Source organism: Gallinula chloropus (assembly GCF_964237585.1).
Source record: "Gallinula chloropus genome assembly, chromosome: 25".
Taxonomy (NCBI): Eukaryota; Metazoa; Chordata; class Aves; order Gruiformes; family Rallidae; genus Gallinula; species Gallinula chloropus.
The window spans coordinates 3,761,703-3,788,958 of record NC_140110.1 but is presented as its reverse complement, the minus strand read 5'-3'; the positions used below and the strand labels follow the sequence as shown (position 1 = coordinate 3,788,958).

At 54.5% G+C, this 27,256-nt stretch overlaps 3 protein-coding genes across 3 annotated transcripts; 1 reads left to right on the top strand and 2 right to left on the bottom strand.

The window, feature by feature from the left end:
* Nucleotides 1-11,407: 11,407 nt before the first annotated feature.
* Nucleotides 11,408-12,334, top strand: LOC311200861 (olfactory receptor 14A16-like; the record flags this gene model as incomplete). Its single annotated transcript, XM_084275166.1, has 1 exon — nt 11,408-12,334. One exon carries the CDS (start codon nt 11,408-11,410, stop codon nt 12,332-12,334), a length of 927 nt encoding a protein of 308 aa, XP_084131292.1.
* Nucleotides 12,335-12,661: 327 nt separating this feature from the next.
* Nucleotides 12,662-20,319, bottom strand: LOC311200859 (olfactory receptor 14A16-like; the record flags this gene model as incomplete). The annotated part of the gene is made up of 3 exons (XM_084275164.1): nt 12,662-12,691; nt 19,381-20,216; nt 20,310-20,319. 3 exons carry the CDS (start codon nt 20,317-20,319, stop codon nt 12,662-12,664), a joined length of 876 nt encoding a protein of 291 aa, XP_084131290.1.
* Nucleotides 20,320-21,715: 1,396 nt separating this feature from the next.
* Nucleotides 21,716-22,639, bottom strand: LOC311200858 (olfactory receptor 14A16-like; the record flags this gene model as incomplete). Its single annotated transcript, XM_084275163.1, has 1 exon — nt 21,716-22,639. One exon carries the CDS (start codon nt 22,637-22,639, stop codon nt 21,716-21,718), a length of 924 nt encoding a protein of 307 aa, XP_084131289.1.
* Between the last annotated feature and the right edge of the window lie 4,617 nt (nt 22,640-27,256).

Sequence of the window (27,256 nt, the reverse complement as noted above, 5' to 3'; positions counted from 1 at the left end):
CATGTTGACCGGAGAGAGCTTCTCGGGCCGCGGCCTGCCACCTGGCAGGTACCTCCCAGGTTCCCGGCCCAACGAAAGCCCCCAGACCCAAATGGAGAGGGGCTGCTTGGGGGCCCCCTGGGGCCCCTTCAGGCCAGCTTGGTCTTTGGGTCCTGGCTCCTTTGCTTTGGGAGCAGTCGCTGGACGTTGGGCATGTTGACCAGAAAGTGCTTCTCGGGCCGCGGCCTGCCACCTGGCAGGTACGTCCCAGGTTCCCGGCCCAATGAAAGCCCCCAGACCCAAATGGAGAGGGGCTGCTTGGGGGCCCCCTGGGGCCCCTTCAGGCCAGCTAGGTCTTTGGGTCCTGGCTCCTTCGCTTTGGGAGCAGTCGCTGGATGTTGGGCATGTTGACCGGAGAGAGCTTCTCGGGACGCGGCCTGCAAGCTGGCAGGTACCTCCCAGGTTCCCGGCCCAACGAAAGCCCCCAGACCCAAATGGAGAGGGGCTGCTTGGGGGCCCCCTGGGGCCCCTTCAGGCCAGCTAGGTCTTTGGGTCCTGGCTCCTTCGCTTTGGGAGCAGTCGCTGGACGTTGGGCATGTTGGCCGGAGAGTGCTTCTCGGGCCGCGGCCTGCCACCTGGCAGGTACCTCCCAGGTTCCCGGCCCAACGAAAGCCCCCAGACCCAAATGGAGAGGGGCTGCTTGGGGGCCCCCTGGGGCCCCTTCAGGCCAGCTAGGTCTTTGGGTCCTGGCTCCTTCGCTTTGGGAGCAGTCGCTGGACGTTGGGCATGTTGTCCGGAGAGTGCTTCTCGGGCCGCTGCCTTCCACCTGGCAGGTACCTCCCAGGTTCCCGGCCCAACGAAAGCCCCCAGACCCAAATGGAGAGGGGCTGCTTGGGGGCCCCCTGGGGCCCCTTCAGGACAGCTAGGTCTTTGGGTCCTGGCTCCTTTCGCTTTGGGAGCAGTCGCTGGATGTTGGGCATGTTGGCCGGAGAGTGCTTCTCTGCCGCTGCCTGCAACCTGGCAGGTACCTCCCAGGTTCCCGGCCCAACGAAAGCCCCCAGACCCAAATGGAGAGGGGCTGCTTGGGGGCCCCCTGGGGCCCCTTCAGGCCAGCTAGGTCTTTGGGTCCTCGCTCCTTTGCTTTGGGAGCAGTCGCTGGACGTTGGGCATGTTGACCAGAGAGTGCTTCTCGGGCCGCGGCCTGCCACCTGGCAGGTACCTCCCAGGTTCCCGGCCCAATGAAAGCCCCCAGACCCAAATGGAGAGGGGCTGCTTGGGGGCCCCCTGGGGCCCCTTCAGGCCAGCTAGGTCTTTGGGTCCTGGCTCCTTCGCTTTGGGAGCAGTCGCTGGACTTTTGGCATGTTGACCGGAGAGAGCTTTTCCGGCCGCGGCCTGCCACCTGGCAGGTACCTCCCAGGTTCCCGGCCCAACGAAAGCCCCCAGAGCCAAATGGAGAGGGGCTGCTTGGGGGCCCCCTGGGGCCCCTTCAGGCCAGCTAGGTCTTTGGGTCCTGGCTCCTTCGCTTTGGGAGCAGTCGCTGGATGTTTGGCATGTTGGCCGGATAGTGCTTCTCGTGCCGCGGCCTGCCACCTGGCAGGTACCTCCCAGGTTCCCGGCCCAACGAAAGCCCCCAGGGCCAAATGGAGAGGGGCTGCTTGGGGGCCCCCTGGGGCCCCTTCAGGCCAGCTAGGTCTTTGGGTCCTGGCTCCTTCGCTTTGGGAGCAGTCGCTGGATGTTGGGCATGTTGACCGGAGAGAGTTTCTCGGGCCGCGGCCTGCCACCTGGCAGGTACCTCCCAGGTTCCCGGCCCAACGAAAGCCCCCAGACCCAAATGGAGAGGGGCTGCTTGGGGGCCCCCTGGGGCCCCTTCAGGCCAGCTAGGTCTTTGGGTCCTGGCTCCTTCGCTTTGGGAGCAGTCGCTGGACGTTGGGCATGTTGGCCGGAGAGTGCTTCTCGGGCCGCGGCCTGCCACCTGGCAGGTACCTCCCAGGTTCCCGGCCCAACGAAAGCCCCCAGAGCCAAATGGAGAGGGGCTGCTTGGGGGCCCCCTGGGGCCCCTTCAGGCCAGCTAGGTCTTTGGGTCCTGGCTCCTTCGCTTTGGGAGCAGTCGCTGGACGTTGGGCATGTTGGCCGGAGAGTGCTTCTCGGGCCGCGGCCTGCCACCTGGCAGGTACCTCCCAGGTTCCCGGCCCAACGAAAGCCCCCAGAGCCAAATGGAGAGGGGCTGCTTGGGGGCCCCCTGGGGCCCCTTCAGGCCAGCTAGTTCTATGGGTCCTGGCTCCTTCGCTTTGGGAGCAGTCGCTGGACGTTGGGCATGTTGGCCGGAGAGTGCTTCTCGGGCCGCGGCCTGCCACCTGGCAGGTACCTCCCAGGTTCCCAGCCCAACGAAAGCCCCCAGAGCCAAATGGAGAGGGGCTGCTTGGGGGCCCCCTGGGGCCCCTTCAGGCCAGCTAGGTCTTTGGGTCCTGGCTCCTTCGCTTTGGTAGCAGTCGCTGGACGTTGGGCATGTTGACCGGAGAGTGCTTCTCGGGCCGCGGCCTGCCACCTGGCAGGTACCTCCCAGGTTCCCGGCCCAACGAAAGCCCCCAGACCCAAATGGAGAGGGGCTGCTTGGGGGCCCCCTGGGGCCCCTTCAGGCCAGCTTGGTCTTTGGGTCCTGGCTCCTTTGCTTTGGGAGCAGTCGCTGGACGTTGGGCATGTTGACCAGAAAGTGCTTCTCGGGCCGCGGCCTGCCACCTGACAGGTACGTCCCAGGTTCCCGGCCCAATGAAAGCCCCCAGACCCAAATGGAGAGGGGATGCTTGGGGGCCCCCTGGGGCCCCTTCAGGCCAGCTAGGTCTTTGGGTCCTGGCTCCTTCGCTTTGGGAGCAGTCGCTGGATGTTGGGCATGTTGACCGGAGAGAGCTTCTCCGGCCGCGGCCTGCCACCTGGCAGGTACCTCCCAGGTTCCCGGCCCAACGAAAGCCCCCAGACCCAAATGGAGAGGGGCTGCTTGGGGGCCCCCTGGGGCCCCTTCAGGACAGCTAGGTCTTTGGGTCCTGGCTCCTTCGCTTTGGGAGCAGTCGCTGGACGTTGGGCATGTTGGCCGGAGAGTGCTTCTCGGCCGCTGCCTTCCACCTGGAAGGTACCTCCCAGGTTCCCGGCCCAACGAAAGCCCCCAGACCCAAATGGAGAGGGGCTGCTTGGGTGCCCCCTGGGGCCCCTTCAGGACAGCTAGGTCTTTGGGTCCTGGCTCCTTCGCTTTGGGAGCAGTCGCTGGATGTTGGGCATTTTGACCGGAGAGAGCTTCTCGGGCCGCGGCCTGCCACCTGGCAGGTACCTCCCAGGTTCCCGGCCCAACGAAAGCCCCCAGACCCAAATGGAGAGGGGCTGCTTGGGGGCCCCCTGGGGCCCCTTCAGGCCAGCTTGGTCTTTGGGTCCTGGCTCCTTTGCTTTGGGAGCAGTCGCTGGACGTTGGGCATGTTGACCAGAAAGTGCTTCTCGGGCCGCGGCCTGCCACCTGGCAGGTACGTCCCAGGTTCCCGGCCCAATGAAAGCCCCCAGACCCAAATGGAGAGGGGCTGCTTGGGGGCCCCCTGGGGCCCCTTCAGGCCAGCTAGGTCTTTGGGTCCTGGCTCCTTCGCTTTGGGAGCAGTCGCTGGATGTTGGGCATGTTGACCGGAGAGAGCTTCTCGGGACGCGGCCTGCAAGCTGGCAGGTACCTCCCAGGTTCCCGGCCCAACGAAAGCCCCCAGAGCCAAATGGAGAGGGGCTGCTTGGGGGCCCCCTGGGGCCCCTTCAGGCCAGCTAGGTCTTTGGGTCCTGGCTCCTTCGCTTTGGGAGCAGTCGCTGGACGTTGGGCATGTTGGCCGGAGAGTGCTTCTCGGGCCGCGGCCTGCCACCTGGCAGGTACCTCCCAGGTTCCCGGCCCAACGAAAGCCCCCAGACCCAAATGGAGAGGGGCTGCTTGGGGGCCCCCTGGGGCCCCTTCAGGCCAGCTAGGTCTTTGGGTCCTGGCTCCTTCGCTTTGGGAGCAGTCGCTGGACTTTTGGCATGTTGACCGGAGAGAGCTTTTCCGGCCGCGGCCTGCCACCTGGCAGGTACCTCCCAGGTTCCCGGCCCAACGAAAGCCCCCAGACCCAAATGGAGAGGGGCTGCTTGGGGGCCCCCTGGGGCCCCTTCAGGACAGCTAGGTCTTTGGGTCCTGGCTCCTTTCGCTTTGGGAGCAGTCGCTGGATGTTTGGCATGTTGGCCGGATAGTGCTTCTCGTGCCGCGGCCTGCCACCTGGCAGGTACCTCCCAGGTTCCCGGCCCAACGAAAGCCCCCAGACCCAAATGGAGAGGGGCTGCTTGGGGGCCCCCTGGGGCCCCTTCAGGCCAGCTAGGTCTTTGGGTCCTGGCTCCTTCGCTTTGGGAGCAGTCGCTGGATGTTGGGCATGTTGACCGGAGAGAGTTTCTCGGGCCGCGGCCTGCCACCTGGCAGGTACCTCCCAGGTTCCCGGCCCAACGAAAGCCCCCAGAGCCAAATGGAGAGGGGCTGCTTGGGGGCCCCCTGGGGCCCCTTCAGGCCAGCTAGGTCTTTGGGTCCTGGCTCCTTTGCTTTGGGAGCAGTCGCTGGACGTTGGGCATGTTGACCAGAAAGTGCTTCTCGGGCCGCGGCCTGCCACCTGGCAGGTACGTCCCAGGTTCCCGGCCCAATGAAAGCCCCCAGACCCAAATGGAGAGGGGCTGCTTGGGGGCCCCCTGGGGCCCCTTCAGGCCAGCTAGGTCTTTGGGTCCTGGCTCCTTCGCTTTGGGAGCAGTCGCTGGATGTTGGGCATGTTGACCGGAGAGAGCTTCTCGGGCCGCGGCCTGCCACCTGGCAGGTACCTCCCAGGTTCCGGGCCCAACGAAAGCCCCCAGACCCAAATGGAGAGGGGCTGCTTGGGGGCCCCCTGGGGCCCCTTCAGGCCAGCTAGGTCTTTGGGTCCTCGCTCCTTCGCTTTGGGAGCAGTCGCTGGACGTTGGGCATGTTGGCCGGAGAGTGCTTCTCGGGCCGCTGCCTTCCACCTGGCAGGTACCTCCCAGGTTCCCGGCCCAACGAAAGCCCCCAGAGCCAAATGGAGAGGGGCTGCTTGGGGGCCCCCTGGGGCCCCTTCAGGACAGCTAGGTCTTTGGGTCCTGGCTCCTTTCGCTTTGGGAGCAGTCGCTGGATGTTGGGCATGTTGGCCGGAGAGTGCTTCTCTGCCGCTGCCTGCAACCTGGCAGGTACCTCCCAGGTTCCCGGCCCAACGAAAGCCCCCAGACCCAAATGGAGAGGGGCTGCTTGGGGGCCCCCTGGGGCCCCTTCAGGCCAGCTAGGTCTTTGGGTCCTGGCTCCTTCGCTTTGGGAGCAGTCGCTGGACGTTGGGCATGTTGACCGGAGAGAGCTTCTCGGGCCGCGGCCTGCCACCTGGCAGGTACCTCCCAGGTTCCCGGCCCAACGAAAGCCCCCAGACCCAAATGGAGAGGGGCTGCTTGGGGGCCCCCTGGGGCCCCTTCAGGCCAGCTAGGTCTTTGGGTCCTGGCTCCTTCGCTTTGGGAGCAGTCGCTGGATGTTGGGCATGTTGACCGGAGAGAGCTTCTCGGGCCGCGGCCTGCCACCTGGCAGGTACCTCCCAGGTTCCCGGCCCAACGAAAGCCCCCAGACCCAAATGGAGAGGGGCTGCTTGGGGGCCCCCTGGGGCCCCTTCAGGCCAGCTAGGTCTTTGGGTCCTGGCTCCTTCGCTTTGGGAGCAGTCGCTGGACTTTTGGCATGTTGACCGGAGAGAGCTTTTCCGGCCGCGGCCTGCCACCTGGCAGGTACCTCCCAGGTTCCCGGCCCAACGAAAGCCCCCAGACCCAAATGGAGAGGGGCTGCTTGGGGGCCCCCTGGGGCCCCTTCAGGACAGCTAGGTCTTTGGGTCCTGGCTCCTTTCGCTTTGGGAGCAGTCGCTGGATGTTTGGCATGTTGGCCGGATAGTGCTTCTCGTGCCGCGGCCTGCCACCTGGCAGGTACCTCCCAGGTTCCCGGCCCAACGAAAGCCCCCAGACCCAAATGGAGAGGGGCTGCTTGGGGGCCCCCTGGGGCCCCTTCAGGCCAGCTAGGTCTTTGGGTCCTGGCTCCTTCGCTTTGGGAGCAGTCGCTGGATGTTGGGCATGTTGACCGGAGAGAGTTTCTCGGGCCGCGGCCTGCCACCTGGCAGGTACCTCCCAGGTTCCCGGCCCAACGAAAGCCCCCAGAGCCAAATGGAGAGGGGCTGCTTGGGGGCCCCCTGGGGCCCCTTCAGGCCAGCTAGGTCTTTGGGTCCTGGCTCCTTTGCTTTGGGAGCAGTCGCTGGACGTTGGGCATGTTGACCAGAAAGTGCTTCTCGGGCCGCGGCCTGCCACCTGGCAGGTACGTCCCAGGTTCCCGGCCCAATGAAAGCCCCCAGACCCAAATGGAGAGGGGCTGCTTGGGGGCCCCCTGGGGCCCCTTCAGGCCAGCTAGGTCTTTGGGTCCTGGCTCCTTCGCTTTGGGAGCAGTCGCTGGATGTTGGGCATGTTGACCGGAGAGAGCTTCTCGGGCCGCGGCCTGCCACCTGGCAGGTACCTCCCAGGTTCCGGGCCCAACGAAAGCCCCCAGACCCAAATGGAGAGGGGCTGCTTGGGGGCCCCCTGGGGCCCCTTCAGGCCAGCTAGGTCTTTGGGTCCTGGCTCCTTCGCTTTGGGAGCAGTCGCTGGACGTTGGGCATGTTGGCCGGAGAGTGCTTCTCGGGCCGCTGCCTTCCACCTGGCAGGTACCTCCCAGGTTCCCGGCCCAACGAAAGCCCCCAGACCCAAATGGAGAGGGGCTGCTTGGGGGCCCCCTGGGGCCCCTTCAGGACAGCTAGGTCTTTGGGTCCTGGCTCCTTCGCTTTGGGAGCAGTCGCTGGACGTTGGGCATGTTGACCGGAGAGAGCTTCTCGGGCCGCGGCCTGCCACCTGGCAGGTACCTCCCAGGTTCCCGGCCCAACGAAAGCCCCCAGACCCAAATGGAGAGGGGCTGCTTGGGGGCCCCCTGGGGCCCCTTCAGGCCAGCTAGGTCTTTGGGTCCTGGCTCCTTCGCTTTGGGAGCAGTCGCTGGACGTTGGGCATGTTGACCGGAGAGAGCTTCTCGGGCCGCGGCCTGCCACCTGGCAGGTACCTCCCAGGTTCCCGGCCCAACGAAAGCCCCGAGACCCAAATGGAGAGGGGCTGCTTGGGGGCCCCCTGGGGCCCCTTCAGGCCAGCTAGGTCTTTGGGTCCTGGCTCCTTCGCTTTGGGAGCAGTCGCTGGATGTTGGGCATGTTGACCGGAGAGAGCTTCTCGGGCCGCGGCCTGCCACCTGGCAGGTACCTCCCAGGTTCCCGGCCCAACGAAAGCCCCCAGAGCCAAATGGAGAGGGGCTGCTTGGGGGCCCCCTGGGGCCCCTTCAGGCCAGCTAGGTCTTTGGGTCCTGGCTCCTTCGCTTTGGGATCAGTCGCTGGACTTTTGGCATGTTGACCGGAGAGTGCTTCTCGGGCCTCGGACTGCCACCTGGCAGGTACCTCCCAGGTTCCCGGCCCAACGAAAGCCCCCAGACCCAAATGGAGAGGGGCTGCTTGGGTTTCCCCTGGGGCCCCTTCAGGCCAGCTAGGTCTTTGGGTCCTGGCTCCTTCGCTTTGGGAGCAGTCGCTGGACGTTGTGCATGACTCAAATGATTGGATGCACACAAATCCATGGGTCCAGATGGGATACACCCACGTGTGCTGAGAGAACTGTCGGAGGTGATTGCGGAGCCACTCTCTGTCATCTTCAATAGGTCCTGGACTACAGGAGAAGTGCCTGAAGATTGTAGAATAGCCAATGTGACTCCAGTCTTTAAAAAAGGCAAGAAGGAGGATCCCAGTAACTACAGGCCAGTCAGCCTCACTTCTGTCCCTTGAAAGGTGATGGAACAGTTTGTTTTGGATGCCATCTCCAAACAACTGGAAGAGAAGAAGGTCATGAGGAGCAGTCAGCATGGATTCACCAAGGGGAAATCGTGCTCGACCAATCTCATAGCCTTCTATGATGTCATCACCAACTGGGTGGACGGAGGGAGAACAGTGGATGTCGTCTACCTTGACTTTAGCAAAGCTTTCGATACTGTCTCCCACGACATCCTGATAGAGAAGCTGAGGGAACAAGGGTTAGATGAGTGGACAGTGAGGTGGGTCGAGAACTGGCTGTCGGACCGGGCTCAGAGGGTCGTGATCAGTGGAGTAGAATCTGAATGGAGGCCTGTGACTAGCGGTGTTCCCCAGGGCTCGGTGTTGGGTCCAGTCCTGTTTAATATCTTCATTGACGATCTTGATGAGGGTATAGCATCCACCCTCAGCAAGTACCCGATGATACAAAGCTGGGAGGATTGGCTGACACGCAGGAACACTGCGCTGCCATCCAGCGTGACCTTGACAGGCTGGAGAGCTGGGCTGGGAGAAACCAGATGAGGTTCAACAAGAGCAAGTGTAAAGTCTTGCACCTGGGGAGGAACAACCGACTGTATCAGTACAGGCTGGGGGATGACCTGCTGGAAAGGAGCTCTGTGGAGAAGGACCTGGGGGTCCTGGTTGATGACAGGTTGGCTATGAGCCAGCAGTGCGCACTGGTGGCGAAGAGAGCCAATGGGATCCTGGGATGCATCAGGAAGAGTATGTCCAGCAGGTCGAAGGAAGTGATCCTCCCCCTCTACTCTGCGTTGGTCAGGCCCCACCTGGAGTACTGTGTCCAGTTCTGGGCTCCATGGTATAAAAAAGACAGGGATCTCCTGGAGAGAGTCCAGAGAAGGGCCACAAAGATGATTAAGGGCCTGGAACATCTCCCATATGAGGAAAGGCTGAGTAAGCTGGGTCTGTTCAGCCTGGAGAAAAGAAGGCTTAGGGGAGACCTAATTAGTGTTTATAAATATCTTAGACTTGGGACGCAGGGGGATTTGGCCAGCCCCTTTTCAGTGGTCTGTGGGGACAGGACTAGGGGCAATGGCTGTAAGCTGGAGCATAGGAAGTTCCGCACCAACATGCGGAAGAACTTTTTCACAGTGAGGGTGACGGAGCAGTGGAATAGGCTGCCCAGGGAGGTGGTTGAGTCTCCTTCTCTGGAGATATTCAAGTCTCGTCTGGATGCCTATCTGTGTAATAAGAGACAGGGAGCCTGCTTTGGCAGGGGGGTTGGACCCGATGATCTCTTGAGGTCCCTTCCAACCCCTAAGATTCTGTGATTCTGTGATTATTAAACTGGATCATGTTGAACTGCTGTTTGTTGTCAGAGAAATTTGTCTGTGCCTGTGAGCACAGATGATGCCAGGAAAAGTGTTGGGAGTCTCAGAAGGCCAGTGAGGGAACTGTTGGGCTTGGGGAAGAGCAAGGTTCTCCATACAGGGTTGAATCTTAAGAGACTGCTTTTCTTGCCTATCCAGATCTCCTTAGCAGACCCATATCCATCACAGAATGCTGCTGTCACTTCTTCTACCAACTGAGCCATGACAGAAAATACCCGTGACTGGAAGAAGTTCCTCCATGGGAAATCCCTTTGAAATCTTCATCTCTAAAGACCTAACTGAAATACAATTAGTTGTAGGAGTTTTGAGTTTTTTAATGAAATAGACTTGAAGAGAAATCCTCGTAAGGGCTTTCAGGATGTTAATGAGCCTCATGGTGTATTTTCTTGTGAATCCCCAGACCTCAGAAACCAAGAGAAAGAAAGGTGAAGAAACCTCTCCAGAAGTTGAAGTCAGGAGTAATGCCCAAAGTACCTTGAAGCACTAACAGGCCCCACTGGGAGTTATTACTGACAAAACCTCCCCATGGGCTCGTTAGAGCAGACAACTGGAGGCCATGAGGACAAACCCAGGCAAAGCACAGGCAGCTCTGATGCTGAGGACACCCTGGCTTGGTCTGATGAAGCACCAATGCCAAGTGCTGACCCCAGCCCTGGACAGGGAGATCCTGAGAATATCAGAGATGAGATCATTGAAGAATACCCATGAAGCCTGAGACACCAAGAGGGAGCCTAGAAGAACTGTTCTTCTCCTGTTGAGATGGGCCAGGTTTCTGGGATAGAGGGAGCTCATGGGAACCCAGCAGCACTGCAGAGAGACAGCTCTGCCCAGGAGCAGCTCCTCTACCAAGCACACAGGGCTGGGGACACTGCCTGGAGGCACCGAGGGGAGACCTGTGAGGCTGAGAGAGCTGATGGATGCTGAGAGCTCACTGGAGGAGAAATCTGCACAGCACTCTGCCTGGTATGTCTGTGGGTGCAGGGCAATGCAGGTTCTGTTCCTGGAGGCATCTCCTAAAGCTGGGACATGGGGCAGTGTGTGGGGTCTGTCAGGAGGACAGGTTCTCTGCAGGACCAGAAAGTGCTGCCTGGAAGGAATGCCCTTGTGCCCCATCAGAGGGACAGGGCAGGACAGCTGTCTTCTCCTGGGCATGGCTGCATTCGCACTGTGGAAAGAAGCGGTGGATGTAAAGTCTGACACATGGAAATATGGTGCAGGGTCCTTGTCCCAGAGAGAAGAACCCTCCGAGTGCCTGTCCTTCTAGCTGCCTCTGGAATGTTTCTCGCTGTTTCTCCTCCTGTTCTTGTTGTCTTTCTCCCAACATTTCCTGGGGCTCTGGGCAAATCCAATTGTGGGGCTGGCACTGAGTGACCCACACTTCAGTATCCCCATCTGTAGGACTGGAAATTCCCAGTGGCTCCTGCTGGGCTGCAGCTGCCTCCCACAATGGCACCGCTCTCCCAGGGACTCTTGTGCCCCAGAGAGGAGCCCCATGCAGGAGACATCTCGGCACAGAGGCCGTGGCAATGCCACTCATCACCTGTGAGTGGGCAGATGCACTGAGCCCTGGGTGTCCCTGGCTGGGAGCGGGGAGCTGAGATCCTCCTTGGGTAGGATGAGACTGCAGGAGGGCTTTGGAGCTCTGCCCTGTGAGACTGGATTCCTCAGCTCTCTGTGGGGTCCAGTTTCTTATACAGGGAACAGCAGGGTGTGATCACAGAGCGTCCAGCACAGGGCAGCTGAGAGCAGGGCTGATGGACAGAGCAGCTCTCCCCACTCTGCCCTCAGGGGAAGGTTTCACTGGCACTGCAGCAGCAATGTCAGGGAGTTCTGACAGGAGAAACACTCCTCAGCTCCATCCTATCCACAGGGGATTTAGTCTGAGATCAGGCCATCCTTCTATTTACTGACTGCTGCCAGGCAGGACTGAGTTCTCCAGAGCCCATGTCTGACCCTCCTCCCAGCAGTGGCACACTCAAGCCAGCACAAAGCAGACCTGCCAAAAAGGACCTGCCAAAAGTCCTCCTGAATACAGAGAGTCAATCTGAGTGTATTTCGTTAGAATTGGAGGAGGTTTTTTGTCAAAAAAGAGTTCCCTAACTTCTCACTTTGCCTTTTCCTCCTTGGACAGGTCTCCACACTTGACAGCAGCAGATGTCCAACAGCAGCAGCTCCATCAGCCAGTTCCTCCTACTGGCCTTTGCTGACACACGGGAGCTGCAGCTCCTGCACTTCTGCCTCTTCCTCAGCATCTACCTGGCTGCTCTCCTGGGAAACGGCCTCATCATCATCACCATAGTCTGTGACCACCACCTCCACACCCCCATGTACTTCTTCCTCCTCAGCCTCTCTGTTCTCGACCTTGGCTGCGTCTCAACAACAATCCCAAAATCCATGGCCAATTCCTTGTGGGACACCAGGGCCATTTCCTACACAGGATGTGTGGCTCAACTCTTTATCTTTTCCTTTTTTATCTCCACAGAGTTCTGTCTTCTCACTGTCATGGCCTATGACCGCTACGTTGCCATCTGCCACCCCCTGCACTATGGGACCCTCCTGGGCAGCAGAGCTTGTGTCCACAAGGCAGCAGCTGCCTGGGCCAGTGGGTTTCTCTATTCTTTGCTGCACACGGTCAATACCTTTTCACTTCCCCTCTGCCATGGCAATGATATTGACCAGTTCTTCTGTGAAATCCCCCAGATCCTCAAGCTCTCCTGCTCAGATGCCTACCTCAGGGAAATTGGCTTCCTTGTGCTCAGTGCCTTTTTAACTTTTGGCTGTTTTGTGTTCATTGTGGTGTCCTATGTGCAGATCTTCAGGGCTGTGCTGAGGATCCCCTCGCAGCAGGGACAGCACAAAGCCTTTTCCATGTGTCTTCCTCATCTGGCCGTGGTGTCCCTGTTTGTCAGCACTGGTGTGATTGCGTATCTGAAGCCACCCTCCATCTACTCCCAATTTCTGGATGTTCTACTGTCATTTCTTTACTCTGTGGTTCCACCAGCAGTGAACCCCCTCATCTACAGCATGAGGAACCAGGAGCTCAAGGATGCTGTGTGGAAACTGATGACTGGATGTTTCTAAGCAGCAGTGAACTGCTCATCTTCTGCCTATCACTGACCATGTAACTCACCATAGGACCGGTCTGTATTTAGAAGTATTTTCCATTTGGTTGGTTGTTTTTATTCATTCTAGATTTTCTAAGCTGTAACATGTCCCACATCCGTCCCATTCCTAACACAGTGTGTCCTGATGTTCTGTGAGCCAGACATCGTGTAATGACAAGCTGTGCTCTCCTTGCATTGTGTTTGTCTTCAAAGGGCCAGAATATTTCTTTCCATTTCTCTAGTTTTCTTTTTGTTTTCTTTTCTTTTTTAAAAAAAACAACTTTTCATCAGCTGAATGACTCGATTACTGATCTGAAATGGTGATGATTTCCCACTACAGAAGAAGAGGAGTTTCCAGGAAGTGTACACATGGCAGCAGAAGAAATATTGGCCTGCCCCTGTACCTGTACCCTAGTCTGTCTCTTACATCTCCCTCATTGTTCAGGCGTTTCAACGTTTCCTGATGACAAGGCCTTGTCTAGGACATCTTTTCAGCAGAGTAGCTGAACATGTGCACTTCACTTTGCTCATATGTTTCTACTTCTGCTTGCTCTTTTGTCATTCAGGTGCTGCTCAGCTCTCTGGTGTCTTCTTTGATCTTCAGACCTCTGGACCAGCCCCCATTGCAGCATGCTGCTGAACTTTCTTCCATGATCTGAGATATGACAGAAACATTTTTTCCTTTGAAAAAATCCTGCATTGTGAAACTCCTTTGAAATTTTCATCACTCAAATAAAACCTCTCTAATTAGTTATACAAGTCTTATTTTTTTTAATTAAAATGAGTTTAAGAGCCATGCTTGTAAGGGCTTTGTGGTTGTTAATGAGCCCCATGGTGTCTTTTCTTCTGAGTCCACAGACCTCAAGGTACAAAGAGGAAGAAACCTCTCCAGAAGTCCAAGTCAGGAGTAATGCCCAAAGTACCTTGAAGCACTAACAGGCCCCACTGGGAGCCATTACTGACAAAGCCTCCCTGTGGGCTCCTTAGAGCAGACAACTGGAGGCCATGAGGACAAACACAGGCAAAGCACAGGCAGCTCTGATGCTGAGGACACCCTGACTTGGTCTGATGAAGCACCAATGCCAGTGCTGACCCCCAGCCCCTGGGCAGGGAGATCCTGACCCTCAGCTGTGTCTCAGGACTCTTCCTTTTGATGTGGAGTATGACACCAAGGGACAGACAGGGGTATGATACATGGTGGCCTCCCCTGGCATGTGTTCAAGGAGGCAATGATACTCCATGGCAGTCAGGACTATGTGCCTCCTCTGAGGCCTCTGTGGCAGGGATGTCAGCTCTAGCCAAGGAGGCAAAGACCTGGCTGTCACCCTTGTCTATCTGCACCACAGCCCATGCCACACTGCCCCACGCCTGTGCTGTTTGCCTGCAGGCTGCAGGCACCCAACCCCCTTCCCCACCTTGATCTCACTCCATGATGTCCCTGCCTGTACTGCTGTCTCTCCCTCCTCATCAGCTGTTCCCACAAACACAAAGCCACCAGCTCATCCACACTTACTCCAAGTGACTTTTAGCACCACAGCACTGCCCTCAGAGTGACATCTCTTTATCCTCACGTCCACTCTGATCTTCAAAGCTGCAGTTTCACGTGGAGTTCTTTTCTTAAGTTCTTTCCCTGTAGCACAAGAGGGCTTCCCTCAGCCTCCCCTTCCCCAGGCTAAAGAGCAGGTCTCTCAGCCTCTCCACACGAGATCCCTAACCATATCTTGGCAGACTTTCTCTCCCCTCATGACAGTTCTTTTCCATTCCTCCAGACCGGGGAGCCCGTATTGGCACTGACTGCTCCAGAGGTGGCCTCACTGGTGCTGAGTCCAGATGGACCAGAAGGGCCCTTGTCTGCGTGGCCACACTCCTCCCAGTGCAGCCCAATGTGCTCATGGCCAGATTCCTGTTCAGCACCTCTGGCTGCTATGGCAGCCCCTGCAATGCCCAAATTCTTCTCCTTGCAGCTGGTTCTCCATTTAGTCATATCTGAGCCTGACTTGATGAGCAGGTGTTGTGCTGGGACCTTTTGCCATGGTATCTCCACAGATGAGATACAAGCACCACACAGCTGGGCTCTCCCTCTAAGTGGTTGTGTATGTTGGGAGGGAGTGAGAAGGTGTAAGAAGCCATGCAGACACAAAGGCCATGGAAGAAGGAGTGGGGGGGGATATGAGGTGCTCCATGTGCCAGAGAGAGAGATCCCCTGCAGCCTTTAGAGAAGACGATGGTGAAGCAGGCTGTCCTGCTGCAGCCCATGGATAAGGACAGGACCAGAGACCATCTATGGCCTATGAAGAGACCAACCCATGCCCAGCAGGTTTGGTGGAGGACTTGTGACCCTGTGGGGGACCAGGCTGGAGCAGCCTGAGCCGGAAGGTCAGCACCCCATGGAAGGAGCCGTGCTGAGGCACGTGGTGAGGAGATGATGCCCAAATAGAAAGGATTCAAGTTGGAGACGTTCTTGGAGGACTGTGTGCCGTGGGTGGGATCCCACAGCGCAGCAGGGGAAGGGGGTGTGTATCACACCCCCCCCCAGCAAAAAAGTAAAACAACTCAGGAGAAGCTGACTGAAACCCCATTCCCTCAGTCCCTGCCCCTCCCTGTACCACTGTCGGGGGGATGATGGGAGAAAAATCATGACTAAAGTGAAGTCTGCTAAGAAGGGAGGGGTGGGGGAAGGTACTTTCAGACCTGGCATCACTGGGTGTGTAGTTGTAGTGTAATAAATTTGTTTTCTTTCCTTTATTCTGTGTTGAGTCTGTTTTTCTCATGACACTAATTGCAGGGTGATACCTCTCTGTCCTTATCTCAAATCCTAAGCCTCCCACTATCGATGTTCTCACCTTTCTGGCTGAAAAATGGGAGTGATAGGGGGATTTTGATGGGCATTTGGCCTCTAGCCAGGGCCAAACCACCACAGTTCTCCACAGACCGTGGAGGGGCATAAAGTCCCTGTATTACACATGAAAAACCTGTTGGGGAAGACACTCTGGGATGTTCCTTCTTCAGACAAAGGCAAACCCATCCACGGGATTGCTTTTGCTCAGGGACCTGGGTGCACTTGGTGGGGGATGTGAAAAAATGGGGAAGTCCAGCATGTACACAAAGGGGTTTTAGTTCCAGGTAAGGATAGCCAGTAAATTTTTGGTGCATAACAAAATCTGTCCATGAAAGATGTTCTACACAATAGATCAATGATGTTATGAATGTCCCCAGTACTCTGAAAATGTAGGATCTGGGCATGATGTAGATGGTGTGGAAACAGGGGTGGATAATGTCCTGGTTCTGGCAGTCTGTGTTTGCTGTCAGGCAGCACTCTAATCATCAGGTCAATAAGGTACCCTCTGTTAGCACTGGGTGTGAGTGTAACTGACCAATATTATTCTACATTCATGGTGAATTTTGTCAGTAAACTGTCCTTATCCCGTCCTGTCATGGTGGGAAAGCATTGCCATTACAGACAAGTACTCGAGCTGTTCATCTGATGAAATTGTGCTTGCATTGCCATTACAGACAAGTACTCGAGCTGTTCATCTGATGAAATTGTGCTTGCAAATTTTTTATTAATAAAAGGGGGGAAAAAAAAGAGGAAAATTATGTCTCTGGGGAAGCAGACGTGAGGCAAAGAGAGCACAGCTCATCCTTACACGGGAGAGTAGGAGATACTGCATTAGGAATGGGATGAACTTTGACTGTCTTACTATAATTTAGACAAACTTGAGCGAAACCAAAACCCAACAACTAAAAACCCAATTAAATATGAACTGATCATAACTGGAGTTACATTGTCAGTGCTATTCAGAAGACAAGCAGTTTATTGCTGCATAGAAACACCCAGTCATCAGTTTCCACTCGGCATCCTTGAGCTCCTGGTTCCTCATGCTGTCGATGAGGGGGTTCACTGCCGGCAGCTGGATTTAACTCTGTTCACTACAACCCTTTGGGCCTGGCTGCCCAGCCAGTTTCTAACCCAGCACAGAGTGTACCCATCGAATCCATGAGCGGGTAGTTTCTCCAGCAGGGGAAATGCTTTGGGAGACAGTTTTGAAGGCTTCACTGAAATCTAGACAGACCACATCTACAACCTTCCCCTCATCCACTCAGCAGCTGGTCACCTTGTCATAGAAGGAGATTGGGTTTGTCCAGCATGATCTGCCTTTCCTAAACCCATGCTGACTGGGCCTGATCACCTGAGTGTCCTGCATGTGCTGCATGATGGGACTCAGGTTGATTTGTTCTATCACCTTCCCTAGCACTGAGGTCAGGCTGACAGGCCTGCAGTTCCCTGGGACCTCCCTCTGGCCACTCTTCAGGATGGGCGTTGCAGCTGCTTGTGGTTTTTTCTCCTCTATGTGATTCCCAGAGGCTCTGTGACCATCGTAGATTCACTCAGCCCTGATCAGCAGCACCTATGGCCTTGAACTGGCCGATGTTTACTCTTCAGGACCTGCAGAGAGCTCTCGCTGTTCCTTACACCAGACATTTTCTGCAGCCCCAGTTCTCTCCCAGCACCCAGCTACACAAAACTGCGACAGTCACAAAATCCTTACCTCACAGTCCACTTAACTCACAATCGAACTGTCAAATTCCTTACCTCACAAACTATCTCTCAATCTCCTGACCTCACAATCTGTTTATTAGTCAATCTCTTTACCTGACAGTCTATCTATGAATCAATCTCCTTACCTCACAAACTCCTTACCTCAAAATCCACTTTCCTCACAATCCCCTTACCTCACAATCCCCTGAACTCACAATCCCTTTACCTCACAATCGATTAGTTACTCTCCTTACCACACAATCTACCTCAGTCAATCCCCTTACCTCACAATCTATCTGTCAATCAATTCTGTGACTTCATAATCCCCTGAACTCACAATCCCTTTACCTCACAATCCCCTTATGTCACAATCTCTCTATCAATCACATTACCTCAAATCTATCTACCAGTCCATGTTCTTACCTCACAGTCAATCACCTTACCTCACAATCTCCTTACCTCACAATCCCCTTATGTCACAATCTCTCTATCAATCCCCTTACCTCACAATCTGTTTATATGTGTATCGTTTTACCTCACAATCTATATATCAGTCAATCTCTTTACCTCACATCTATCTATCAGTCAATCCCCTTAGCTCATCCCTCAATGTATCATTCAATCCCCTTGCCTCACAATCTATCTATCTATCTTTCACAGAGTCACAGAATTGTAGGGGTTGGGGGGACCTCAAGAGATCATCGGGTCCAACCCCCAGCCAAAATAGGTTCCCTAGGACAGGTCGCACAGGTCAGTGTCCAGAGGGGTCTTGAATATCTCCAGAGAGGGACACTTCACAACCCCCCTGGGCAGCCTGTCCCAGGGCTCCATAACCCTCACTGTGAAAAAGTCTTTCTGCATGTTGGTGTGGAACTTCCTGTGCTCCAGCTTGCAGCCATTGCCCCTTGTTCTGCCCACACAGACCATTGATAAGAGGCTGGCCATTTTCCCCTGTGTCCAACACTTCAGATACTTACAAACATTAATAGGACCCCCTCTTAACCTTCTTTTCTCAAGGCTGAATAGTCCCAGCTCACTCAGCCTTTCCTCGTAGCGGAGATGCTTCAGGCCCTTCATCATCTTTGTGGCCCTTCTCTGGACTCTCTCCAAGAGATCCCTGGCTTTTTTGTCCTGGGGAGCCTAGAACTGGACACAATACTCCAAGTGGGACCTGACCAGGGCAGAGTAGAGGGGGAGGATCACCTCCTTTGACCTGCTGGCCACTGTCCTCTTGATGCCCCCCAGGATCCCATTGGCTCTCTTAGACACAAGGGCACACTGCTGGCTCATGGCCAACCTGTCACCCACCAGCACCCCCAGGCCGTTCTCTGCAGAGCTCCTCTCCAACAGGTCATCCCCCAGCCTGCACTGATTCCAGTGGTTATTCCTTCCCAGGTGATGATGTCAGGCAGTGTTAGGAACGATCCCTTTGTAGGGACAAACATGAGTCCCAAGGTTATCGGAGCTGCTCGTGGGCTACCTGGCATGGTTTCAGGACAAGAACATATTTCTGCCCTCAATCCTCTTGTTTGGGAGCTACTGCTGGAGCTTTATCAGTTTGAAATATGGACACTGTTAGCACATGAAAGTGACATGGCATCGTTAGGACCATTCCCTTGCCAAGGAAAGCCCTGAGCTCAAAGGTTATTTGGGCTGCTATTGGCTTCCTTGGGAGGTTTCAGGCCAGGAACATCGTTCAGCACTTAAACCTGTTGTTTTGGCGCATTATCTGGGCATTTAGCATTTTCTAAGGTGGACACAGGTAGAGCCTGAAAAGGACGTGTGGAACTTTTAGGATCATTCCCTTGGCCTCACAGGAGACACATTGTCCTCATAGCAAAGTGGTGGAGTCACCACCCCTGGTATTATTTAAAAGGTGTGTAGATGTTGTGCTTGGGGACATGGCTGAGAGGTCGACCTGCAGGGTTAGCCAGTGCTTGGAAACAATGATCGGAAGGGTCTCTTCCAACATAAGCGATTCCATGATTCCATGGCACACTGCCAGGAAACTCCCGTTCTGTCTTGGTGGGAAAGTATTGTCATTGCTGACAAGGAGTCGAGTGGTTCAGCTGATGAAAATGTGCTTGAAAAATTTTTATAAATGTCAGTAGACAATGAAAGAAAGAAAAATTCGGGCACATTTCCAGGCAGGTCTGATGGAAAGAGAGCCCAGCTCCTCATTGCAAAGTGTATGGGTCACGTAAGACCTGGAGATACTTAATTAGGAATAAGATGAACTTGTCCCATCTTATTATAGCTTAGACAAAGAAGAAACACAAAATGCAAAAAACTAAAAAAAACCTATATAGGTCCTAACGTGAGTTACATGGCCAGTGATATGCAGAAGAAGATGAGCAGCTTGTTGCTGCTTAGAAACACCCAGTCATCAGTTTCCACAGGGCATCCTTGAGCTCCTGGTTCCTCATGCTGTAGATGAGGGGGTTCACTGCTGGTGGAAACACTGAGTAAAGAAATGCCAATACCAGGTCCACAATAAGGGAGGAGATGGAACTGGACTTAAGGTTGGCAAACACAGCAATGCTGATGAACAGGGAGACAACGGCCAGGTGAGGGAGACAGGTGGAAAAAGCTTTGTGCCGTCCCTGCTCCGAGGGGATCCTCAGCACGGCCCTGAAGATCTGCACATAGGACACCACGATGAACACAAAACACCCAAAAGCAAAACAGACACTGACCACAATGAGTCCAGTTTCCCTGAGGTAGGCATCTGAGCAGGAGAGCTTGAGGATCTGGGGGATTTCACAGAAGAACTGGTTAACAGCGTTGCCATGGCAGAGAGGGAGTGAAAATGTGTTAGCTATGTGCAGCACAGCATTGAGAAACCCACTGGCCCAGGCAGCTGCTGCCATGAGGACACAAGCTCTGCTGCCCAGGAGGGTCCCGTAGTGCAGGGGGTGGCAGATGGCAACGTAGCGGTCATAGGCCATGACAGTGAGAAGAAAGTCCTCTGTTGAGAACAAAAATAAAAGGAAAAAGAGTTGAGCCACACATCCTGTGTAGGAAATGGCCCTGGTGTCCCATAAGGAATTGGACATGGATTTGGGAACAGTGGTGGAGATGCAGACAATGTCAGTAACAGCGAGGTTGAGGAGGAAGAAGTACATGGGGGTGTGGAGATGGTGGTCAAAGGCTATGGTGATGATGATGAGGCCATTGCCCAAGAGAGCAGCCAGGTAGATGCCCAGGAAGAGGCAGAAGTGCAGGAGCTGCAGCTCCCGTGTGTCTGCAAAGGGCAGGAGGAGGAACTGGCTGATGGAGCTGCTGCTGTTGGACATCTGCTGCTGACAAGTGTGGAGATCTGTCCAAGAAGGAAAAGGCATCAAGAAGTTAAGGAACTCCTATTTGACAAAAACCTCTTGCAAGTCTTAGGGAACACCCTTCCTCTCTTTACCTCCTATCATTCATGCCACCGTGGCGTAACATGAACGAAACAGCCATGTGGAGCCATAGGGTGGTCTAGGGGACTGTGTCAAACAATGAAGAGACTGTGTCAGGTGTTTGTCTCAACACTGCTGGAACATTACACCACCAGCTCTCACCACTGTCAGCAGTAGAGCAATGGTCAGACTGCAAGACCAGATGCATCCTGCCTTCCTATGGACCTGAATGCAGAGCTGATTAAATTTAACCCAACCACTGTGAATGTGCCCAGACCTGAGTTCTGGAAGAGACAGGGGCCAGAGACCCCTGAAGACCACCTAAAACCTCCCAGTGATGGTATTGGGCAGACACACCACCAATGAGTGGGGGGTGCAACTAAACAAAGTAGCTCTTGGAATATGCTGATTGATTCCTGGAAGGAGTGAATACAACACAATAAAAGAACAGAGGTGACCGACATGGAGGAAACATTTCCCCACCAGAGCTGAAGACATTGGCCTGACAGGACACTGCAGCTCCATGGTGGTAGATGTCGCATTTCTTTCTCCCCCTTCTCTTACACACTTGTTGGCCAAATAAAGTGACTTGACCCTTGACTCGGTTTTGAGTCTTAATTCTGTTCCTGAAAATTGTGAAGACCTGGTCATGACAAAACTCCTAGTTGGGCATTACTCGGGAGTTAAGCCCAGGTGCCCCAAGCCACCCAGAGCAACCTGGGGTCATTTGAAACACTATGCACTTTGGTCACAATAACCACAGGCAATGCTACAGGCCTGGGGCAGAGCAGCTGGAGAGCTCCATGGGGGAGAAGGATCTGGGGTGTTAGTGGACAGCCAGCTGAACATGAGGCAGCAGAGTGCCCAAGTGGCCAAGAAGGCCAACAGCAACCTGGCCTGTATCAGGAAGGGTGTGACTAGCAGGACTAGGGAAGAGATTGTTCTGTTATACTCAGCTCTGCTGAGGCTGCACTTCGAGTCCTGTGTCCTGTTTTTGGCCCCTCACTATGAGAAGGACATTGAGACGCTGAAGTGTGTCCAGAGAAGGGCAATGAAGCGGGTGAAGGGTGTGGAGCACAAGCCCTGTTAGGACTGGCTGAGGGAACTGGGCTTTCTTAGTCTATAGGAGACTGAGTGGTGACATTACCGCTCTCTAAAACTCCGTACAAGGACGGTGTATAGACATGGGGGTCGGGCTCAGGTAACAAGCGATAGGACCAGACAATTTAACATTCTCCAGGGGAGATTTAGGTTAGATATCTGGAAGAATTACCTTATACATTTTTAATAAATTTCAAGAGAATGTTTAAGAAAGAAAAAATTGTGCACCTTTCCAGAACTAAAAACCCTACAAAGTATGGACAGGCCCAGGCATGAATTACATGGTCAGAGAGATGAAGAATGAGCGGTTTGTTGGCGCTTAAAAACATCCAGTCATCAGTTTCCACACAGAATCCTTGAGCTCCTGGTTTCTCATGCTGTAGATGAGGGGGTTCACTGCTGGTGGAAACACCGAGTAAAGACATGCCAATACCAGGTCCAGAAATAGGGAGGAGATGGAGGGAGGCTTCAGGTTGCCAAAGATGGAAGTGCTGAGAAACAGGGAGACCACAGCCAGGTGAGGGAGGCAGGTGGAAAAGGCTTTGTGACGTCCCTGCTCCGTGGGGATCCTCAGCACAGCCCTGAAGATCTGCACATAGGACACCACAAGGAACACAAAACATCCAAAACTGAAACAGACACTGACCACAATGAGTCCAGTTTCCCTGAGGTAGGCATCTGAACAGGAGAGCTTGAGGATCTGGGGGATTTCACAGAAGAACTGGTCAATATCATTGCCCTTGCAGAGGGGCAGTGAAAATGTATTGGCTGTGTGCAGCACAGCATTGAGAAAACCACTGCCCCAGGCAGCTGCTGCCATGTGGACACAAGCTCTGCTGCCCAGGAGGGTCCCGTAGTGCAGGGGGTGGCAGATGGCAACGTAGCGGTCATAGGCCATGACAGTGAGCACAAAGTACTCTGTTGCAATCAAAAATACAAAGAAAAAGAGTTGGGCCACACATCCTGTGTAGGAAATGGCCCTGGTGTCCCACAAGGAATTGGCCATGGATTTGGGAACAGTGGTAGAGATGCAGCCAAGGTCAGTAACAGAGAGGTTGAGGAGGAAGAAGTACATGGGGGTGTGGAGGTGGTGGTCACAGGCTATGGTGATGATGATGAGGCCATTGTCCAGGAGAGCAGCCAGGTAGATGCTGAGGAAGAGGCAGAAGTGCAGGAGCTGCAGCTCCCGTGTGTCTGCAAAGGGCAGGAGGAGGAACTGGCTGATGGAGCTGCTGTTGAACATCTGCTGTTAAGTGTGGAGACCTGTCCAAGGAGGAAAAGGCACAGTGAGAAGTTAACAACTCTTCCTTGAGAAAAAACTCTTCCAATTCTTAAAGAACACCCTTAGATTTTTTTTCTGGTTTCAAGAAGAATTTTGGAAGGTCCCTTTTGGGAGGTCTGCTTTGTGCTGGCTTAAGCGTGCCACTGCTGGGAGGAGGGTTACCTGTGAGGTCAGGAGAACTCAGTCCTGCCTTGCAGCAGTGAGTAAACAGAGGGATGGCCACATCTCAGACTAAATCCCCTTTGGATAGGAAGGAACTGAGTGGTGTTTCTCCTGTCAGGACTCCCTGACATTGCTGCTGCAGTGCCAGTGATACCTTCCCCTGAGTGCAGAGTGGGGAGAGCTGCTCTGTCCATCAGCCCTGCTCTCAGCTGCCCTGTCCTGGATGCTCTGTTCTCACACCCTGTTGTTCCCCGTAGAAGAAACTGGACCCCACAGAGAGCTGAGGAATCCAGTCTTACAGGGCAGAGCTCCAAAGCCCTCCTGCAGTCTCATCCTACCCAAGGAGGATCTCAGCTCCCCACTCCCAGCCAGGGACACACAGGGCTCAGTGCATCTGCCCACACACAGGTGATGAGTGGCATTGCCACGGCCTCTGTGCAGAAATGTCTCCTGCATGGGGCTCCTCTCTGGGGCACAAGAGTCCCTGGAAGAGCGGTGCCATTGTGGGAGGCAGCCTGCAGCCCAGCAGGAGCTGCCTGGAAAACCTCAGTGCTAAAGATGGTGGTCCTGAAGTTAAGGGTCAGCTCAGTGCCAACCCCACAAATGGATATGCCCAGAACCCCAAGAAAATGTTGGACAAAGGCAGCAAGGGCAGGAAAGGAAACAGTGAGAAATGCTCCAGCCGAGGCTGGATGGACAAGGAGAGACAGACAGGAACTCAGGGGTTTCTTCCCACTAGGGGTTGGGCTGCCAAGGAGAAGACTCAGCCTGAAACCCTGGAGTTCTGACTGCAAAGTCTGTGCTGGGTGGCAGAAACCAGGGGGTCACTGAGGGAAAGTGTCAGCACTGTGGAGAATGTGGAGGAGGTAGCAAATCCCCACTGTCAGGGCATTTCTGGGAGCAGCTCCTTCTCCCTCCCTGACAATGTCTCTGCTGCCTGGAGCTGTCCCTGCAGCTGCTTCTCTCTGCCCATGTCAACTCCCACGCTTTGCTCACAGACCTCATCCAACCTGCCCTGTGCTCAGCTCTGCTCTGCAGACCCCTCCTGGCATCAGGGCACTGCCCCAGGGAACCTCTGTGTGTGCAGGGCTCAGGAGATGCTCTGACAAGTCCTAATGACCAATGAGTTTGCACTGCCTGCTGCAAAGTTATCAGGAAAAGCTCAGCTCCCACTTCCCATCCAGCAAATAGGAGCCAAAAATTCAAAGCAAAGTCTCTTTACCTGGAATGGAAAATGCATCCTTGGTGTTCTTGTAAAGTCCTTGGGAAGTTCCCAGGGATGAGCTGGATCTGGGAGCAAACCCTGCCTTCACAGCACACTTTGACAGCAGAAGGACCCTAAACTGTCCTTCCAAGGGTCTCACTTGCCACCCACAGCTTCTTTCTGCAGCGATGCTGATGGAAGCCCAGCAGGCAGGCTGAGTGCTGACCCTGGCAGCAGCAGAGTCCCTGCCCCAGCACACAGACCCCAGGGTGCAGGGACCCTGCTCACAAGGACAGCCCTGATCACCCCTGGGTGCACACACTACTTCACACCTCTGCAGCCATGCCCAGGAGAAGACAGCTGTCCTGCCCTGTCCCTCTGATGGGGCAGAAGGGCATCCCTTCCAGGCAGCACTTTCTGGTCCTATACAGAACCTGTCCTCCTGACAGACCCCACACACTGCCCCATGTCCCAGCTTTAGGAGATCCCTCCAGGAACAGAACCTGCATTGCCCTGCACCCACAGACATACCAGGCAGAGTGCTGTGGAGATTTCTCCTCCAGTGAGCTCTCAGCATCCATCAGCTCTCTCAGCCTCACAGGTCTCTGCTCAGTGCCTACAGGCAGTGTCCCCAGCCCTGTGTGCTTGGCAGAGGAGCTGCTCCTGGCCAGAACTGTCTCTATGCAGTGCTGCCAGGCTGCCATTAGCTTCCCTTGTTCCAGGACCTTGTCCCAGGTAAGCAGTAGAAGACCAGTTCTTCTAGACTCCCTCCTGGTGCCTCAGGCCTCATGGGGATCATTCTGTGATCTCATCTCTGATGTTTCCTCCCTCAGCTGTGGAGAAATCCTTCTGTCCATCAGAGTCTTTTCTCCTGATCAAACCAGAGCTGGGCAGGAGAATTAACTTTCCTTGTCTCCCCATGAGACAGGACCCCCAGGCCTGGGACAGGGAGGGGACTCTTTGCCCCTGTGAAAGGAAGGGGTTTAGGTGAGCATTTGGGCATTTCTCAGGGTTTCCCAGGAACAAAATCAGGAAAAACAAATCTACAAGCTCTGCTCTGCAGTTGGGGGAATTGGAAACCACAATCTAGACAAGATTCTAGATATGAAAAAAGATAGACCTGCTGCTGCAAGGACAAACTGACACCTGGGAGGTCACATCAGAGCCCCATAATACCAGTGAGGAGATCCTGACGTTCTCACTGCCTTGTTCTCCTTGCATAGGGCTTCATGCAAAGAGGCAGAGAATGTCCCATGGCAGCTTCATTCCCCACTTCCTCCTCCTGCCCTTGGCAGACTCAGGGGAGCTGCAGCGGGTTTCTCAGTGCTGTGCTGCACATGGCCAGTACATGTTCCCTTCCCCTCTGCAAGGGCAATGCTGTTGACCAGTTCTTCTGTGAAAACCCCCAGATCCTCAGCCTCACCTGCTTAGATCCCTACCCCAGGGTGATTGGTTTTTTTGTATTTAGTACTTGTTTAAACTGGTGATGTTTTATGGAACAATGTGGGAGGTTTCAGGCCAGGAACCTCTTTAGACCCTTTCTCTTTTTGTTTGGGAGCTATTGCTGGACATTTAGCAGTTTCTAAGTTTGACCCTGGTAGAGTCAGAATTAGATGTCAGTCAAATTTAGGACCATTCCTGTGGCTAGGAATGCCCTGATCCCAAGGGTAACCTGGTCAGCTGGTGGGCTACCCTGGGAGGTTTCAGGCCAGTAACATCTTTCAGCGCTTACACAGTTTGATTGGAACTCTTGTGAGAGGTTTATCATTTTTGAAGATGGATGCTGATATAACCTGAAAGTGACGTCAGGCACTGTTAGGACTGTTCCTGTGGAAAGGAAAAGCCTGAGCTTCAAGGTTACTTGTGCTGCTACTGTGCTACCTGCAGAAGTTTCAGGCCAGGAACATCTTTCAGATCTCACACCTTTTTTTGGGAGCTATTGCTGAACATTTAGCAGCGTTGAAGTAGAACGCAGGTAGAGTCAGAAAGTGATGTCAGGCACTGTTAAGACGGTTCCCTTAAATGAGTGCTCTGAGCCCCGTAGATATTGGGCCTGGGAGTGTGCTACTTTGGGAGGTATGAGGTCAGGAACATTTTTCAGCCTTTGTACCTTTAGTTTGGGAGCTGTTGCTGGGCGTTTATCACTTTTGACAGTGGGTGCTGGTAAAGCTGGAAAATGACATCAGAGGCTGTTAAGACCGTTCCCTTTCAAAGACAGTCCTGAGCTCGAAGGTTACTGGAACTTCTAGTGGGCTACCTGGGGAGGTTTCAGGCCAGTAAGATCCTTCATCCCTCACAAATTTTGATTGGGTGCTATTGCTGGGTATTTAACATTTTGAAACTTGATGCTGATAGAGACAGAAAATGATGTCAGGCAGTGTTAGGACCGTTGCCTTGGCTAGGAATGCTCTGAGCCTCAAGGTTTGTTGCACTGCTAGTCTACTACCTGGGGAGGTTTCAGGCCAGAAACATCTTTCATCCCTCACACCTTTTTTCTTGGGGCTCGTACTTGACGTTTAGCATTTTTGAAGTTGGACGCGGGTAGAGCCCGAAAATGACACCAGGCACTCTGCAGACCATTCCCTCAGCTTTGGAAGCTCTGAGCCCCAAAGTTACTGGGGCTGATCACCCTGCCAGAGGAAGTTTAGGGCTCCCCAGTTATTTCAGCTCTCAAACCTTCTGTTTGGGAGTTATTACTGGATACTTAGCATTTTTGAATGTGGACACTGGTAGAGCCACAAAATGATGTCTGGTGTTATAGGACCATTCCCTTGGCTAGGAATGCCCTTCCCCACAAGGTTCCCGGGGCTCCGTGTGGGCTACCTGGGGAGGTTTCAGCCCAGGAACATCATTCAGCCTTCACAGATTTATTTAAGAACTATTGATGTATGATTAGAATTTTCACAGAAGGACACTAGTAGAGCCACAAAATTATGTCAGAAACTCTTGGCTCCATTCCCTTGGCAAGGAAAGCCCTGACCCCCAAGGTTAGTGGGGCTGCTAGTGGGCTACCTGGAGAGTTTTCTGGCCAGGAAGCTTTTTCAGCCCTTGCATGTTTTGTTTGCAACCCACAATGAAGGTGGGAGATTCTCCATGACCCTCCTTTTGTTATTAATGTATTTATAGAATACATTAATATTATATGGGACAGAGAGAATCTCCCACCTTTATTGGATCCGGGAGGAACAACTGTGATGGATGATGAAGAAAAG